This window comes from Marmota marmota, unplaced genomic scaffold (genome assembly GCF_001458135.2).
Source record: "Marmota marmota marmota unplaced genomic scaffold, marMar, whole genome shotgun sequence".
Taxonomy (NCBI): Eukaryota; Metazoa; Chordata; class Mammalia; order Rodentia; family Sciuridae; genus Marmota; species Marmota marmota.
Window position 1 is genome coordinate 2,333,378 of NW_026000174.1, and position 20,063 is coordinate 2,353,440.

The following is a 20,063-nucleotide window of genomic DNA, read 5'->3' on the forward strand; positions in this document are numbered from 1 at the left end:
TTCAGAAGGTCAAGAGTCGAATGTTTTCTCTCATGCATGAAAGCTAGAGAGAAATTGGAAAGCTAGAGAGGAAACAGGAAAAAAAAAGGTGGGGGTGGATTTCAAGGAAATCAAAGGGACCAAGAAGTGGGAAATGCGGAGGGAGGGGGGATGCAGGGGAGTGACACTGGCCAAACTATACTCTCATATTATGTACATGTACGAATATGTAACAACAAATTTCACCATTATGTACAACTGTAATACACAAATTTTAAAATGTGGAAAAAAATGAAACAAAAAACAAATAGCATTATACTAAAAAAGTTATAAAAAAGCAAAGTAGCAAAAATAAAGTAAAAGGAAAATACAATATAAACAAGAATTGAATTAGAACACCAAAAGAGAGCTGGGGGTAGCTCAGTGGTAGAGCACTTGACTAGCACGCATGAGGACCTGGATTTAATCCCCAGTTCAGGGGTTCAAACAAAAAAAACCTAGAATTTAATAAACAAAATAATTCACTGGGAAAGAATATCAACAAATTACTAACTTAATAAAAATAAGAATGGCAGAATTATATAAAATAAATTGAAAAAAAACATAGAAAAGAGATAATTCAGTCAAGTCATAACAGACTTTATTCAACTTCACGTAAATAAATATCAAAATCTTTTAAAATGAAAAATTTCTGAAAATTTAATATTTTTTTAAAAAATAGATAATTTTGGCTCTTGGAGAAAGTTGCTAAAGCCCTTTATTGTGTGAGGTGAAAGTTTAAACAGAACAATTTCCATAGAGGAAACTTATAACTTTTTCTAGGAACTACCACCTAAAAGAATCACCATGCCCAAGAGATTTAACAGAGGAACATTCAAAGGCCAGAAAACTCATTGCTACTTAAACTACTCCAGAACAAAGAAAGAGAAAGAAGATGATATATTTTATGAAGTAAATATAATACCCAAGTATGATAAACAATATGCACACACACACAACTAGTAGCTGATCTCACAAATACTGATGTATTTATTCCTACAAATCCATGAATCTAATTCACCACAAATAATCAATGTATTGGAAATATGTGGTAATCACCACCTTCATCACATATTCAACTTAGAACCATGGAGTTATGAATGAACCTTTTGATAACCTCAGCATCATCTACAAAGTATACTCTTATCAAGAATGTTTAATTTGAATCTAATCAAGGTTTTAGACCAAGTTTCAAGTTTACAGAAAATTCACTAAATAAATGAACCAATTATTCCACGAAAATACAACTGAGATGAAACTAAAAATGTATTATATACAACGAGTCAACTGCCTGATCACTTCAATAAATCAATTCTATGAAGAAAAATTAAGTAGAAAAAGTAGTTGAAAATATAACAATATACATAAATTTTGACTACAATTTGATTCAAAGAAGAGTGATAAAAGCCATTTTAGGACAATATGAACTGGTTGGCATTAAGCAATATTATTAATTTTCTTATGTGTGATAATGTTATAATTATGCAAAATATCCTTGTTTTAGGACACACATGCCAAAGTATTTAGGATTAAAGCAGGGTGATTCCTACAACATACTTCTACATGTTGCACACACACCAAAAAAAAAAAAAAAAAAAAAACCNCAAGAATTGAATTAGAACACCAAAAGAGAGCTGGGGGTAGCTCAGTGGTAGAGCACTTGACTAGCACGCATGAGGACCTGGATTTAATCCCCAGTTCAGGGGTTCAAACAAAAAAAACCTACATACATAAACCTATATTCACATACAAATGAAGTGAAAATGGTCAAATGTTAACTGTTGACTCTAGTTAATGGTTACAAAGAGTTTCTGTTGAAAAGTAAGCACATAACTACAAAAGTGATCATTTAAGTACTAAAAGTAAGTAAATCATAGCACACTTCATTTAAAGGATTTTTAAAGTTTGATATGAGTGACACAAATTTTTAGCATATACTTTCAAAACCAACATTCATGTTTTGAAATGATCAGGAAGTTACAATCACCAGAAGAACTCTTATTACTTAGAGGGGAACAAAATTATAATACTTAACACATATATAATACTTAACTAAGTGCAGGTACCATTCTAAGTGAAGTATAAAACTACACATATTAACTCAATTATCTAAACAACCTAACAAATCTATTATCACTATTTCCATTTTACAGGTAAGGAATAAGCCAAAGAGGTGACAAATTAGGTGGCACAGCCAGACTGCCAAAATCACACAGTACAGCTCCAGATCCACACTTTAGCTACCACCCTATACAGTCCTCTAAGATAAAGGATTTTTTTCCTGATGTTGCTGACTTGGTTTTCCAGAGGCTATAACATCCACCATCTCTTTGAACTTAGTAAATCTAACAAATCCATAAGTATTCTGATAACCCAGAGAACTGCAAAAATTTAGATAACATTACATTTATAAAAGTGCAGTAAGAATGGCTTTAGGTGATTTAAGTAAATATTTGGTTATCTGAGATCTATTCATATTCTTAAAATGGAATCAATGACTACCTACGGTAACCATCTTTATAAATTAAAAAGTTTAAACACATGATCCCATTTGATTCCCTGGAACAAAGGTGGATAATTTCTCAACAATAAAATAATTACTCATGTGATGACAGTCTCTTCTACAAAAACTTTAATTTCAACTAAATGATTGAACAGATTATATAAGTTTGTAGCATTCAGTACAAATCTTATTAATTCACAAAGAAAATTCCAAGTTCATGAAAAATCAAAATACTTTTTCATGCCAGGATGCCTTAAAAATAATAATAATTCATATAACAAAGATCATTCAATGATCCTAAAACAAAGTATAGATCTAGATGATAATAGAAAGCTATTATTAATTTTGTTAGGTGTAATAATGGTATTATAGCTATAGAAAAAAAATCATTCATGAATTTGCATACACCATGTTTTAGGTAGGCTATATTATAGAAGCCTCTAATTTTTTAGTAAAAGAGAAGCAAATGAGTATTATTGCTATAAATATCAAACTTTATATTTTATAAACTTATAATAAAAATAATAATATAAAATTAATTTTTATTCAAGTACCTGCAGAATTAAAAAAATATGTCTGAAAATATTGCTCATTCATGGACTATAATAAGAGGTAAGCAAAAAAAATAATAACTCTAGTTGAAGTAGAGAATGGGTAACCAGTTCTATTAAATATGCAGTAGATACGTAGAATTTTACCTGCTTTTTCTTTCAATTAGAATGGCCATATAAGATGCTGGTAAAGCGGCACCAAAGCCAGGAGTCCATGAGTAGAATTTTCCAAGTATCTTCCTGAAATTCAAATTTGGAATTTTTGTATGAAATTCCTAGTTGGTCATTTTAGTCAAGTTTCCCTTCTCAGTCTACCCTCTATACTTCAAATCAGCATGTCCAAAACCAAACTCATTGTCTCTCTTCCCTAACCCTGCAAACTTGTTCTTCCTCTTTTATTTTTCCAAGTGGCATCAACAATTAACCATGTGTTATGTTTGACACTTAGAGTCATTTTCAGCTTCCTATTTCCCTTACCCAATATACTAAATCATGCCCTTAAATTACTGCATATACAATTCATCTCTCAAATGTCTCTCCAACCTACAGTCCCTGTCTTGGTTAAGTCTTTCAACATCTTTTATAAAGGCCACTGCAATACCAACCTAATGGATTTGCTAGTCTTCTAACCTAATTTCCTTCTAATAATTTAGTCAATCATGTTTATTCAGGCATTCCTTCAATGTAAAATACTGGCTATGCAAATCTTCTGGGTTTTTTATTTATCATGTAGGAATGATAATACTACCTGTCTCATTACAGCTATTATGAGGACTACTTAAGATATTTCTCAGCATCACACAGGGCACACAGGAGGAACTCAAAGTATTAGAATAGTGCCCTGAACTTTATATATGACCATCAGCTGCTTGAGTTTTTTAAGAGGTTAAAAAAAAAAAAAAAAAAAAAAAACCAGAAATCTGGAGACATTAAGAAGACTCTTCTTCCTTAAAAACAATGTTTCTGGGCTGGGGATGTGGCTCAAGCGGTAGCGCGCTCACCTCGCATGCGTGCGGCCTGGGTTCGATCCTCAGCACCACATACAAACAAAGATGTTGTGTCCGCCGAAAACTAAAAAATAAATATTAAAATTCTCTCCCTCTCTCCCTCTCTCTTAAAAAAAAAAAAAATGTTTCTAAGAAAGGGAAAGTAATATGTACAAATTATCAGAAATTATCTGAACAAAGTAGACCAATTGATAAATGATGCATGATAGGAAAAAAAATAGAGAGATTAGGATTAAAAATGACAGACAAGGGCTATGACTGTAGTTCAGTGGCACAGCGCTTGCCTAGAATGTGTGAGGCACTGGGTTTGATGCTTAGCACCACATAAAAAACAAACAAATAAAATAAAGGCATTCTGTCCATCTACAACTACAAAAAAAATTTAACAGAAAAACAACAGATGAAGCTCAGATCTTAAGGACTGGAAAAACTACCGTAAATACTTAACCTGGGTATTTCTAAAATGGACAACACAAACCTGCCTGAGAACACTAGAGGTTGTTTTCCCTCCAATATAAAATCCACAAAGGACTTATTGAATATAAAATCTAAGGGAAAATTAAAATAAATTCATTGAATCAGTTATAGGAAGACCATGGATGTTACCTTAATAATAGTTAATTATAATATATCACACAAATAATTATTAAGTATAAATATTTTATGATTCTATAACTTAACCAAACAGGTTCACAGAACATAAAGAAATATGCTGCAATAGCAACTTGGTGCAATTTTTTAAAATCTTATTATTTATAACTTTATTTTAGAGCTTTAACAAGTCTTTGAAACTTTACAGAGACCACATGATGAAGAAAATTCCTTACATAGATTTTCATGTCAATTTAAAGACATGATTTGCTTAACAGTATGAAAACACCACCAGTTATTTTCTTCATCATCTGAAAGTTTACAAATACTAATACATTGAGGAAAAGTCTATAAAAGATATTTGAAAATTAAATATTTAATTGCAGTTAAAATATATAGAACTACTTTGGGCAACAACTTGACAAATAAAAAATTAGTTTATTTTTAACAATCAGTGTGGTGGAAAAGATAAAAAGTAAGTATGTAACAAATATGTTAGGTTTGTCAAACACTCAAAAGACTGAATTCTATCTGCATCTATAATGTATAAAGCATGAAGCACAGGTAATGCTACAAAACTGAATCAGAACCAAGCGTTCCAGCAGTAGGCTATATCAGGAGCTAACTTTTTTTTTTCATAAACACACGCATTTTGTATTCCTTTTGAAGTTTGTTCACTACAGATAGCCCTAACCTATATCACGGTCACTTTGAATTCATGATTTATGAAACTAAAGAGCTAAGAAATTCCGATCAACAAATTGAAATTAAAACAGAACTCAGAAAATATATAATATACAAAAGTATTTTTGTTATATAATCATGCTAATAACTTGAAATGTATATAATATCTTGAGGCCAAGAAGCCCACAGCTCCTGGTTTTTTGGGTTTTGGTTTTTGGTTTTTGTTTTTGGGTGGGGAGGGGGATACCAGAGATTGAACACAGGGGCACTCAACCACAGAGCCACATCCCAGACCTATTTTCTATTTTATTTAGAGAGAGAGTCTCACTAAGTTGCTTAGGACCTTAGGCCTTTGCTGAGGCTGCCTTTGAACTCAAAATTCTCCACCTCAGCCTCCAGAGCCTTGGGATTACAGGAAGCTCCACTGCACCCAGCAGCTTCTGATTTTATAAACTATCTTTGAAACAAATGTCATTTCACAGGTTTAAAAAAATAGAAATAAAAGCAGTGACCTACACAATGGTTATATAAACATCTGTTTGTTTCCATTTCAACAACAAAATTTGTATTAATATCTAGTGGTGATTATGAGTACCAACCTTAAAGTGCAAAAGAAAGTAATATACAAGGCCCCATTAGCAGTCAGAAATGAAGCGGATTGTAGGATCTCAGGGAGTAGTTTGTACAAATAATAGTCTAATTTTCGTTTCCGGAGAATTGCTGCAATCTGGAAAGAGAAAGGCTTTTTTGTTTAATCCAAACAACTATTATTAGCTTAAATTAGCTCTTATGTGGAAACTACTGAATAAACATGTATTTAAAAATAAAAGTAAAAACTATGGCATTGTACTTGCTCCTTTATAAAAATATAATTTCAAGGACAGAAAGGAGATACTTGAATTTACTAAGGATAAAATACACACCAAGAAATTACAACTTGGATCATGTAATGAACACATTTCATAAATTGAGAAGCATTAAAGACAGTTTTAAACTGAAAAATGAAATACACCTTTAAATGGAAAAAAAATTAAAATTCTAATAAAATCTGATGCTATAACAAAACGACATTACAGATTTTATCAGCCTACCATTATTAGAGAATTTTAAGGATAGAAAACAGAAAAAGAAATTATTCAGTTATTCAAACATGACTATTATAAGGGAAAAAATGATAGAAATGCAAAATTAACAAAGTTAATAATTTCTGGCTTCCTGGAGCCCATGTAAAACTATCAAATAAACCATTACTAAGAATATAATAACACAGGTAAGCACCACATGCCCCTAGAATACAGAAAGAATAATACCTAGACATAGAATTGCAGAAGATTATGACAGTAATCTTTTATTATACACCAAATACACCAAAGTGCTGGGGGAAGGAGGGAGGATGAAGAGGAGAAAACTTCATCTGAAATATATCTGAGCCCACAAACTCATGGTGTGCTTCAAGTTACTTGTGCAGATAACTGCAAAATTAAACTCAATAAAATGAATGCAATCTCAAAAAAAATCAACCTCTCAGACTTTATGAGATAGCTTTTAAATTTAAATTGAAAACTTTGAATTTTAATTATTTAACTATTATTTATTTATTAATTATTTGAATGGCTAATTTCCCTAACAATATATCAAAATAAAAAGATGATATTTAGTTATTGATCACACTTTTAATGTTATAAAAAATAAAACAAAATAAATCACAATATGCTCAAAATGTGGATTATAGGTATTTAAGAATTATTAAGTATTAGGAATATAATTCACAGGTACCACAGAAATTTAGCAAAGTGAATTTAATATAAAGTAGGCAGAAGTTTCATGGAAAAGGGGACATAAGCTGGATTTAGAAGAATAGAATTCTCACAAGTCATGAGAAGGAATACCTTTTTATCACAATGAAACAGTATATCAAAGGAATGAGTATTAGAACAGGATCAGGGAATGACAGAGGAGGTGTAAAAAAAGGCAAAAATGACTGCAGCACAAGAAAACTCTCCATTCACTCCCTATCTTTCTGGAGATAACACTTTCCCTAAGGTCAGTGATCAACAAATCTAATGGCCTCTTCTAAGTTCTTCTGATGACCCCCTTGAAGTCTCTGAAACTGACCCCCTCCTATTTTAATTCAACATATGGAAAACAATGGTGAATAAGTCTTAATCCTTGTTTTCAAGGAATATAAAATTTTGATAGCAACAGAAACATATAATAACCTAAAATATGGCAGTATGGGAAATGTTAGAAGAAGAGACATACGGGAGGAAGTTGGGAAGGGCAAGTGATAATGTCAGGAAGATTTAACTGGACTTTTAATATGAATCTTGACAGGTAGAATTTTAACAGGTGAGAAGTTTCTATGAAAGTGCATTCTTTTCATTTCTCAATTATCTACCTAAAGGCTATTCCTTCTTAGCAATTTGCCATCAAGTCTCTATACTCATTCTACGTGTGCTCTCTCCCATAGTATCACCTATCATCTGAATGTAGGAATTCCTAACCTGTCCCCTAAAATTTAAATCCATACTTTAAATGTGTACTGGGCACGTCAGTATAGATATTCAATGAACACCAAAAAAATCAAAGAGTCCAAAGGACAATTCATTGTATTTCCCAAATGCATTTTTACTTCTGAATTCCCTATCCCAAATAGGAATAAAATGTTGGTGTCATTTTTAATTCCTCCTTCATCCTCAGCCATTGCCTCGGTTTCTTTTATCTTCAGGATTTCAAATGCAATGTCTCTTTATTTTAGACTTAACAATGGACAGAAACTGGCAGAGTTATATATTCAAGTAATTACAGATCAGAGGATACAAGATAAAACATCCAAAAATCAATAGCATTTTTATGTAAGAGCAATGAACACATACACATAAATATGACATTTATAACTCCTCAAAAAGATGAAATACTTGGGTACAAATCTTCCAACACATTTATAATTTATAGCATTTGTATGCTGAAAATACACAACACTAATGAGAGAAATAAAAGAAGATGTACATAAGTGGAGAGGTAATCTGTATTAGTCAGCTTTCCATTACTATGATAAAATGTCTGAAATAAATAACTTATAAGGAAGAAAAGTTTATTTTGGCTTACAGTTTCAATCCATGGTCAGTTTGCTCCATTGCTTTGGAGCCTGGGGTTAGGAACATGTGGCAGAAGAAACTGCTCACTTCTTGAGAAAGACAGGCAGTGGCTAGAGACCCAATAATCCCAAAAGGTACATGGCCAATAATCTAAATTCCTTTCACTAGACTTCCCCTACTAAAAGGTCTTCTACCTCAAAATAGCAACCTAGACTGGGGACCAAGCCTTAAATCATGGACCTTTGGGGAATATTCAAGATCTAAACTATCGTGACTGGGGTTGTAGTTCAGTGGTAGAGAGTTTGTCTGTTATGTGTGAGACACTGGGTTCAATTCTCAGCACCACATATAAATAAATAAAGTTCCATTGACAAACTTAAAAAAAAATTCTAAAAAAATATGTAAACTTCAGTGTGGAGCTAGGGATAAAGCTCAGTTGGTAGAGTACTTGTCTCACAAGCACAAGGCCCTGGGTTCAATCCCCAGCACCAAATAAATAAATAAATAAATACAGTGTATTCCATGTTCATGGATTAGAAGATTCAATATGGTAAAAATGTCATAAATTATAAACTAATAAAAATATATAAATAAAATATAAGCTAAATAATTAATAGGCAGATCTAACAAGTCTTATCAGAATCCAAGGATTTCTATAGATACAGACAAGAGTATTCTAAAATTTATAAAGAAAAGCAAATGAATTAAAATAGCTTTGAAAAAAGTTTTTAAAAAGAAGAAATAAGTCTGATTTTAAGATATTGTTACATAGCTACAGTATCTGACCATGTAATATTGGCAGACATGGACAAATAGAGGAATAGAACAGAATAGAGAACTCATAAATTCATGGAAATATATTCAGTTAATACAGTTAAATTTTTCCAAATGTACAAAAGCAAGTTCATGGGAGAAAGATAGTCTTTTCAACACATGGTGCTAGAGTAAGAGGGCATACATTTAAAAAAGAAAAGAAAAATAAAAAAGAGAACCTTAAGACTTACACTTTGTGCAAAAATTAATTCAAAATGAGTCATAGACATAAATGTAAAATATAAAATCACAAAACTTTTAGGAAAAAAAAATGAAGACAACCTTATAGCCACAGGATAGGTAACAAGTTTTTGGACTTGACATTAAAATCATAATTCATAAAAGGAAAATTTGATTAACTGAACTTCATCAAAATTAAAACTTTTTCTCTCTGAAAGACCTGTTAGGAGGACAAAAAGGCAAGCTACAGAATAGGAGAAAATACTTGCAAATCACATAGCTAATAAAGGTTAATATCTAGAATAAATATAGAAATCTTAAAACTCAACAATAAAAAACACAATCCATTTAGGAAACAGGCAAAAGATAATGAACAGACATTTCCCTAGACAAAAACATACAGATCATATATAACCACCAAGCTTGGTATACACACCTATAATCCCAGCAACTCAGGAGGCTGAGGCAGGAGGATTGCAAATTTAAAACTATAATGAACTATCATTATAAAACTGTCAGAATGGCTAAAATAAAAAAACAGTGACAACACCAAATGCTGGCTAGCATTAGAGAACTAGTTCATCTCTTCATTGATGGTCCAAATGTGAAATGATAAAGCCATTCTGGAAAACAGTTTGGTAGTTTCTTGAAAAACTAACCAAGCAATTACCATATGACTTCTAATTGTAGTTCTGGGTACTATCTCTGAGAAATGAAAATTTATGTTTACACAAAAATCTGTGCACAAATATTTATAGCACTTTTGTTCAGTTTTTTCCCAAAACTGGAAACAACTCATGTGCTCTTCAACAGGGGAACAGTTTAACAAACCATGATATAACCATTCCATGGAGTAAATAGTACTCAGCAATAAAAAGGCCCAATCTAGTGATATATCAAATGACCTTGATGAATTTCCAGAGAATTATGTTGAGTGAAAAAGCCAATCCCAAAGGAGACATACTGTATGATTCACTCCTCTAATATTCATGAAATGACAAAATTATAGAAATGCAAAATAACTCAGTAGTTAAGGGATTAAGATGATATTGGTAAATAGAAGGGGAGTAAGTATGGCTATACAAGGACAAAACTAGGGATCCTTGCCATGATGGAAATATTCTGTGTCTTGACTGTATACATGGTAATATTTTATTGTAATATTGTATTATTGTTTTGCAAGATGACAGCATTGGAAGATCTCTATAATTTCTTTCAAATGCATGTGAATCACAATTATCTCAAAATAATAATAAAAAGGTCAATTTATCTTTAAAAACCAGTTTATGCACATAGCCAACAGGCATATGAAATATTCTTAGCACCATTAGTCATCAGAGAAGTGCACAATGAAATACCACTACACACCCACCAGAACTTCTAAAATGAAAAGGATAGATAATGTACAGTGCAGGTGGGAATGAGAGGCACCACAACTCTCACATATTTCTGGTGACATTGTAAAATGGCTATTACTTTGGAAAACTGACAGTATCTAATGAAAATAAGTGTTTATCTATCCATTGCAGGACCCAGCAATTGTATTTCTGGAAAAAATACCCAAAAGCAATAGTGCTTATTTCTACCAAAAGATATATTCATAATACCATATGTAATTATAAATACTACAACAACCTAAATGTCTATTAACAGTAAAGTAGATAGATGTTACATATTTACAATATTGTTAGGAAAAAGTTATAGTCTATTGCAAGGTAACAGGGAATATCTTATACAAAACATGATCACTGTGTTCTAACCCAGAGCTTACAATAAGGTTTACCAGTGGCTAAAAAACTGATCTTCTCAGCACTGTAAATTGCTAAGCCAAGATGGGGGTACAAAACAGGGTGATCACCACCTCAGTTTTCTCAGCATGCCACCCATTATTATAGTTTTCTAAGTATACCAGAGCATGCAACAATGTGAAAAAGGTTTAGAAGCACTGATCTAACCAAACATTCTAGTAAATAGTGATAGCCAATAATAAAAGCCCTTTCCTCATGTATAAAAGCATAATCAGATAATCAGACACCTTCAGAAATATCACATTTTATATTAAAGACTTTGTAATGTTCATATGCTTTGACTAAATAATTCCATATTAATTCCTTATAATTTATTTAAACATACATATAAAGATTTAGCTAAAAATAAGGTATACCATACAACTATAGGTAAAATACACACCCATGTTTATTTACTTACATTAATATAGTCTTGTTTTAGAAAACTATTTAATATCCTAGAAAAATAAAATAAAATATATAATGTCAAAAGACAGACTACAAAACAATAATTTATAATGAACATATAGGACAAATATTAAGATGTTATGAATTAGTTATCACTGAGTGATGGAAAAGAGATTATGTTTAATTTTCTGTGGGGGGCTGGAGGTTTACTGCTTTTGCTTTTGTTTTGTTTTGTTTTGTTGCCTTTTTGCTTTGAATATATTCCATACTTCCTACAAAAAACATATTGTTATGGTTTGGATATAACATGTCCCGCTAAAGCTCCTGTGTTAATGCAGGAGGTAAAATGCTTAAGATTATGGGAGCTGTAACCTAATTAGTGGATTCATACATTTTAAGAATTAATCATCTGAATGGATTGCTAGGTGATAGGCAGGTGGGATATGGCTGGAAGAAGTACATCTTTGGAGACAGAACCTTGGGATTATACTGTCCCTTAGCTCCTCCCTCTCTCTCTTCTTCTGGACTGACATGATCAAAGGAGCTTTTCTCCACCAGGACTTTTTGCCATGATGTTTTACCTTACCTCAGGCCCAGAGCAATTGAATTGATCAACCATAAATTGAACCTCTGACACTGTGAGCCAAAATAAACTTTTCCTCCACTAAATTGTTCTTGTTAGATATTTTAGTCACATCAACAAAAAACTAGCCACATATGTTCTAATTTATAATATCAGGGAGACAGTAATAAGTGTGTGAAAGTCATGATTATTATTATACAAAATAATGTGAATAGGGAATAAAATATCAGAAGGACATAATACAAAATAATTTGGAGATTTGATTTTTTATGGTGCTAGGAAAATATTTGATTTTTAACCTTAAATATTTTATTTTTAACCTCTTAACCTTTTTCTATGAAAAATCCTTGCTTAGATACTCTTGAGATTTCAATTTCCTCATTTCTTAACTAAAGAGGTTAAATTGAATCATACAAGGGGCTCCTTTACTACACTTCTAAAATTACACATTTAAAAAAAAAAGAAATGATACTGTAGGAATTAGATATCTGTATGGAAAAGTTAACTTTGTTCCGAGCCTCATATAATACACAAAAGTTAATCTGAGATAGATCTCAGACCTATATTCCAAAATTATAAACATCAAAGTATCTAAAACATTAACAAATATTTTCACAGTGTTTCAAGCATGGGTCAAAAAACAGAGGCAGAGCTACTCATCCAACAGGGGATTAACATCCAGAATATATAAAGAGAAACACTTACCACCAAAAAAACAAATAACACAATCAATTAATGGACAAAAGAACTAAACATAAACTTCTCAAAAGAAGAAACACAAATGGCCAAAAAATATATGAAAAAATATTCAACATCATTAGCAATTAGTGAAATGCAAATCAAAACTACACTGAGATTTCATCTCACTCCAGTCAGAATGGCAATAATCAAGAACACAATAATAAATGCCAGCAAGGATGTAGGAGAAAAGGCACGCTTTTACATTCTTAGTGGGACTGCAAACTACTACAACCACTCTGGAAAGGAGTAGTAGGTAGAGTCCTCAAAAAACTAGAAATGGAACTACCATATAACCCACCTATCCCACTCCTTTGTATTTATCCAAAAGAACTAAAATCAGCATACTATAGCAATACAGCCTCCATGTTTATAGCAGCACAATTCACAAAAGCTAAATTATTGGGTCAATAGATGAATGGATTAAGCAATTGTGATATTTTTACAAAATTGAGTTTTATTTACCCATAAATAATGAAATTACGGCATTTGCTAGTAAATGGATAGAAATGGAGACCATTCTGTTAAGAGAAATAAGGCAGTCAGAAAAATCAAAGATTGAATTTTTCTCTCATATGTGGGAAGCTAGAGTTAAATAAGGAAAGAAGCAGGGGAGAATGATGATTGGTTACCATAAAGATATAGAAAATACCAGTAGTGAAGAAGGAGATCGAGAGGGAGAGAAGAGGGACAGGAATGGGGAAGAAATGCAGAGTGAATTATTAAAAAATTATATTATGTGCATATATAAATATACCACAAGAAATTTCACCTTTACGTATAAGTAAAAAGAACTAATCAAAAACAAATAAATAGATAAGTGAAAGGAAGAACAGTAGAGGAAGGGGAAGGGAGATGAAAAGTAGGCGGACAACATGAAATTAAATTGTTGCATGTATGATTTCATCAGGATTAACCCAACTACTATGTATAATTATAATGGTCTCATTTAAAAAGAAAAAACACAGAAACAGGCAGCATTAAGCATAGCTCATGACTGTCAAGTATGGATACCAATCTAATACAATGTCTACAGAATGATGACTGATACAAAATTATAAGGACAGACCCCCAATTTAAAAGTATCTCCCCCGCTTTAATGTGCGGGGACAACACAGGGTCTCACTATGGTGCCTAAACTGGCCATGAACTCCTGTTGTAAAGTGACCCTCCTGCCTCAGCCTCTGAAGAAGCCAGGACTACAGGTGTACAACATTGCGCCTGGCTGAAAGTTTCCCTTTACAAGAATACCACTATTAAACATCTATAAGAAACATACGCATTTCATCTTAGTCCTTTATACTCCATTGTTATTACCTTGTCTATTTCCCATGAGATTAATGCCACACATTTTCCATAGAGATAATTTCCTACTATTGAGATTGCTTGGCTATGGGCTAGAGCAAAGATAATTGGCCCTCAAAGGGGCTAACCCATTATCTTAGCCTTATTAGTATCAAACTGTAAATTAATAGAGTTTGATCATTAAACTCTTCTAAAAGACTTCATTTCTAGAGAATCTAAAAATCTAGTTTCTCTGGAAATTAAAATAGCTCACAGAGTAGATTTTATGTTGTGCCTATTTAATTTTTTAAAGTAATCACTAGCAAATAATGATTTGCTTAAAGCAGGGTCTTTCAACCTCAGCATTACTGACATTTGAGACCAGATAATTTATTGTTTCAGGGAGAAGAGAGGGAGCGGTGCTATACATTAAAGTATATTTAGCAACATCGCTAGCCTCTAATTTCTAGATGTCAATAGCATCCCCATTATGACAACCAAAAAATGTCTCCCAGACATTGCTAAACATCTCACAGGACGTAAAACTGCCCCTTATTGAGTGAGATCAACTACTTTAAGGAAAACAGCAAACTCAATTTATGTATGTACTATAGTTTGAATCTTAAATGTCCCCACAGAGACTGTGTTAAAAGCTTGGTCCCCAGTCCATAGCATTATTTAGCAGGTGGTGGAAAAAAATTTTTTTTTACCCCATGGTACTAGGGATTGAACCCAGGGGCACTCTACCACTGAGCTACATCCCCAGCCCTTTTTATGCTATTTTGCTAAATTTCCCAGGCTGGCCTTGAACTTGCAATCTTCCTGCTTCAGCCTCCCAAGTCACTAGGATTACAGAGTCACTGGGAATATAAGCATGTACCACCATGCCCAGTAGGTGGTAGAAACTTTGAGAATTCAAGACTAGTTGAAGGTCTTAGATCATTAGGGGCATGCCCTTGAAGGAAATAGTAGGAATCAAGCCTCTTCCTATCTCCCTTTTTTTTATTTCCTGGCTATCACAAAATGAGCAGCTTCTTCTGCCGCATGTTCCTACCATGATGTATAATCTTACCAAAGGTCCAAAAGCAACAGGGTCAACCTTCCAGGGTCAAACCCCCAGAATTGTAAGTCAAAACAAATCTTTCCTCTTTGTAAGCTGATTGTCTCAGAAATTTTGTTATAATAAAGCAAAGCTAATCTACACCAAAAAGTTGTGCCAAGAATTGGAGTTGTTGCTGTAACTATACCTGAAATGATGTGGAGAAGTCTTTCAAATACATTTACAAGAGGAATTTGTAAAAGTTTGGAGGAGTGAGCCAGAGAAATCCTAGAATGCTATAAGTGAAGTTTAACAGATAATTCTGATGACAGCTCAAAAGTCAGAGTGCTGATAGAAAAATGGACAATAAAAAAAAAAATGTGGATGGTTTCAGAAAGAAATAAGAACTCAATTAGGAATTGGACTAAGGATATCCCTGTTACACCAGAGCCAATAAAATAAAATAGGGCTGGGGCTGTAGCTCAGTGGTAGAGCACCCACCTCGCATGTGTGAGGCACTGGGTTCAATCCTCAGCACCACATAAAAATAAATTTTAAAAAAATGTCCATCTACAACTTTTAAAAAAATTAAATTAAATTAAATGGTTGCATTATGCCCATACCCTGAAACTTTAAAAGAGAGGCTGAATTTAAAGGTGATCAACTATTTTTTATCTAGAAGAGCAAATTTTAAGGCCACAGACTTTGGGTACCAGTATGGATACTGCTGGATGCTTTTAGTCAGATTTATAATAAGAATCAGGAACAAAAAGCAGAGTGGAAAGATTTGAAAATTTCACAGCTTAGTGAGAAAAGGAGTATATTTTAGGGTGCTACCAAGAAAGTACAGAAAGAGATTAGAACCATCAAAAGGAAACCAAGTACCTCACACAGGGGAAAATGAAAAAAATGCCTTGGGGGCATCTCAAGAATCACAAGATCCTACCCAGGGCAGAATCAAAGATGTAAATGTGCAAATGTTCTAACAACTTTAGTAGAGGTCCCTGATATACATTGCTATCCTGGGACTGACTTGGGACTCCTCCATGAGTAGCTGTCAAGGGAGGCAGAGGATGCTGCAGCTGTGGTTCAAGAACCAGTGGGTATAGGTACAGTCTGAGCTCATGGAAGACGCTGGTGGTAGATGATGATATCATTCACATGAGGCTGGTTTTATAGGCACAAAGAATGTAAGAGTTATGAGGTCATGGAGACTTCTAATGAGATTTCAAAGGAAGGAGCAAGACAGCATGCCTGTACATAGCACCTGACAGGATGATGCATAGAGCTGTGAAAATGAAGCCAAAGCTGCAGTGGAGACCAAGGAATAAAGAGATACCATGAATGTAGAATGCCTGCCATGAGTCACTGTAAGCAGCATACAAAGTCAGCCAAGTGGGCCGTAGCCAGCAAGGGCATAGGGGTGAGATTGCTCAAGCCCTTGGGAGTGCATATCCCATCACAGTGTGCCCCAGATGCCAGACATGGAGAAAGGATTTAATGTTTGCCTATTGAGCTTTTGTCCTGCTTTAGTCTGTTCCCTACTTTCTATGCCCCTATTCCTCCCTTTCAGAATGGGAATGCTTACAATCATATCTTAGAAAAATGCAACATTTTTGACATTTATAAGGGCTCACAGCTAAATTTGCCTTGAGTCTCAGAGGAAATTTTGGACATGGACTTTTGAGCAATGCTAAAAATGTTAAGTCTTTGAGAACTCTTAAAGATGAACTGAATACATTTTGCATGGCGAGATGGTTATGAGCCTTTGGACGCCAGGAACAGAATAAGAGTTTGGATCTTAAATGTCCTCTAAAGGCCCATGTGTTAAAGGTTTGGTTCCCAACCGTTGGTGCCACTGGGAGGAAGAAGAAGCTTTAAGAGGTAGTGCCTAGTGGCAGAACATTAGGTCATTTGGGGCATGCCTTCAAAGGGAGTATTAAGGCCCTAGTCTCTCACTTCCTCTCTATTTGCTGGCTACCATGAGGTGAACAGTTTTCTCCACCACACACTCTCCACCACTCTTTGTCAAATACCCAAAAACAAAAGAGCAAAGAAACCATAAACTGAGACCTGAAAAACTGGAAGCCAAACTAAATCCTTTCTTCTTCTAAGCTGGTTATCCCAGGTATTTTGTTACAGTAATACAAAGTTAACACAGAAAACTGGAAAGTTAGCTCATTGGGGTATGCTCTTGAAGGGAATATTGGGACCCCAGCCCTCCTCTTCCTTTCTCTTTTCCTTCCCAGACAAAATGAAGTGAACAGTTTGCTGCACCATGTACTCCACACCATAATGTCCTGCTCACCACAGGCCCAAAACAAAGAGCTTACCAGCCATGGACTGAAACCTCCAAATCTGTGAGCCAAAATAAACCTTTCTTCTTTTTTAATTTGGATTATCTCAGGTATTTTGTTAGAGTAAAACAAAGCTAACACAATGTTTTTAAGTATTTAATTACCAAACAATTTATATTTCATTTAAAAAACCTTACATAGCACTATTTGCCAGGCACTGTCCTAAACACCATACATGTCAACTCACTTAATCTTCATAATATTCTATGAGATGAGGGCTGGGCATGTGGCTGAATGGTAAAGCACATGCCTGACATGCATGCGGACTTGGGTCCAATCCCCAGCACTGCAAGTAGAAAAAAAAATTCTATGAGCATGATTATTATCTCCATTTTAGAGAAAGAAAATGAGAGCAAAGAGATTAAGTTGCCCAACATTACTACAAAACTAATAAACAGCAGAGCAGGGATTGAAGTCAAGCAAGTGGCTCTTATAAACTAAAACTTCATGTTGATCTTGTTTTTTCCTAAACAAGGAAAAATAGCCTTTTCCATAGTGCATAATTTCCATAAATTAATGTAATTTCTTAGCACCTACAAAAATTCAGGTTGCCTCCACTGAAAGAAAAACATAAAAATATAGGGAAAATACAACAAAGATTATATAATAACTAATTATTCAGAAATGTATATATCTATCTCAATGAAGTAAACTGGAATACATTAAATAAGGCACATGATGACTCCTGGGCTAAAAATTTTATTCCCAATCTATAAGAACTAAAGATGAAAGAAGGAAACACAATGTTCACAGCCCTGAGTCAGCAAATAAAAAGAATAGATCCCGACAGAATAAAAACAATAAGCTGTGTATCTGTTAACTTTGCTCTTTCCTTCCTTCTCTAAGATCTTTGTACTTTTAAATAAGTGAGATAACAAAATATTTAGCAGCGTAACTAACACATAATAGACACTTATAAAATTCCTTCACTCTGCAATAATTACTCCCTGCTGCAAATCCAATTCCTTTTTGTGTTGCGCTCCTTTATATATTAAGTGTCTAAAAGATTTCTGTCTTTGGTAATCAAAATGTCTGAAAAAAATAAACGGCAATTAGAAGAACTATAAAGGGCTAGGGCTGTAGTTCAGTGGCAGAGCACTTGCCTAGCATGTGGAAGACACTGGGTTTGATCCTTGGCACCACATACAAATAAACAAATAAAATAAAGGCATTCTGTCCATCTACAACTATAAAAAAAATTTTAAAAGAACTATAAAAAACTCAATTATGCAGTTATGTTTCCTCTCCATTTCTCTTATAAAAGAATTAATATAAATTAAAAGTGCTCATTATAACTCTTGTGGTTTGGATACGACTAGTGCTCTAAAAACTCATTGTGAGACAATGTAGGAATGTTCAAAGGTGAAATGATTAGATCATGAGAGCTGAGATCTAATCAATGGATTAACCCATTTCATGGATTAAAAATTTGAAAGGATTTTTATACTAAGTGGTAACCGTAGGCAGGCAGGGTATGGCTGAAGGAAGTAGGTCACTGGGGGCATGCCTTTGGGGTTTATATTTTGTCCCTGGTGACTAGATATCTCCCTCTCCCTCCCCTCCGGCCTCTCACTCTCTCCCTCCCTCCCCTCCTCTCTCTCTCCTTCCAGAGCAGTTTTCCTCTGCCATGCTCTTCTACCATGATGTTTTGCCTCATGTTGGCCAAGACCATGGGCTGAATCTCTGAAACCATGAGCCCAAATAAACTCTTCCTCCTCCAAGTTTTTCTCATCAGTTATTTAAGTCACATTGAGGCAGAGCTAAAAAATAACTTAATTGTTTTATGGTCAAGAAAAACATATAATGTTTTATTCAGAATAGTTCAATTGTCTTCATGAGAATCAAAACTAAGCCACATTTTTATAATACCAACAGATTCAAAATAAAAACAGAACTTTAATAAAGAAAACTAAAAAAAAGATATTTATCTATAGTCAGAAGATATCTGTATTTTTTTAAATAATATTTTTTCCAGCATTGAGTATTGAATCCAGGGACACTCAACCTCTGAGCTATACCATCTGCCCTTTTTTATTTTAAGACAGGGTCCCACTCAAGTTACCCAGTCTGGCCTCAAACTTGCAATTCTCCTGCTTCAGCCTCCCAAGGAACTAGAATTACAGGTATATACCTACTAAAAATAAGATCTTGATTTTTAAAATATTAGCATAACAAAGGTAGAATTACTTTGTTTCCACAAATAACTATATACTGAAAGTGACAACTTGATTAATTAAAAAACTTAATTTTATGCATCAACTTGACTAGAACAAGGCCTGCCCAGACATTTGATAAAACATTATTCTGAGTGTGTCTATGAGGGTATTTCTGGTGAAGATTAATATTTGAATTGATAGACTGAGGACAGGAGATTGCCCCTCCTTAATGTGGATGGGTCAATCCACTTAAAATCGGGGGGGGG

At 33.6% G+C, this 20,063-nt stretch overlaps 1 protein-coding gene across 16 annotated transcripts in view; it reads right to left on the bottom strand.

The window, feature by feature from the left end:
• The window catches only part of Tmem135 (transmembrane protein 135), a 261,641-nt gene that overhangs the window by 210,577 nt on the left and 31,001 nt on the right, over positions 1-20,063 (bottom strand). For 5 of the 16 annotated variants that reach the window (XM_048787924.1, XM_048787939.1, XM_048787925.1 and 2 more), the window contains 2 exons: positions 5,954-6,081; positions 3,220-3,312 (listed from right to left, as the gene is read on the bottom strand). The exons of 4 other annotated variants lie outside the window; for them this stretch is intronic. In XM_048787924.1, coding sequence (XP_048643881.1) covers positions 3,220-3,312; positions 5,954-6,081 — 221 coding nt within the window. Of the gene's footprint in view, positions 1-3,219; positions 3,319-4,073; positions 4,144-5,953; positions 6,088-11,653; positions 11,691-20,063 lie in introns of those variants that run through there. 7 more of the 16 variants (XM_048787932.1, XM_048787938.1, XM_048787934.1 and 4 more) reach the window with 5 other exon arrangements.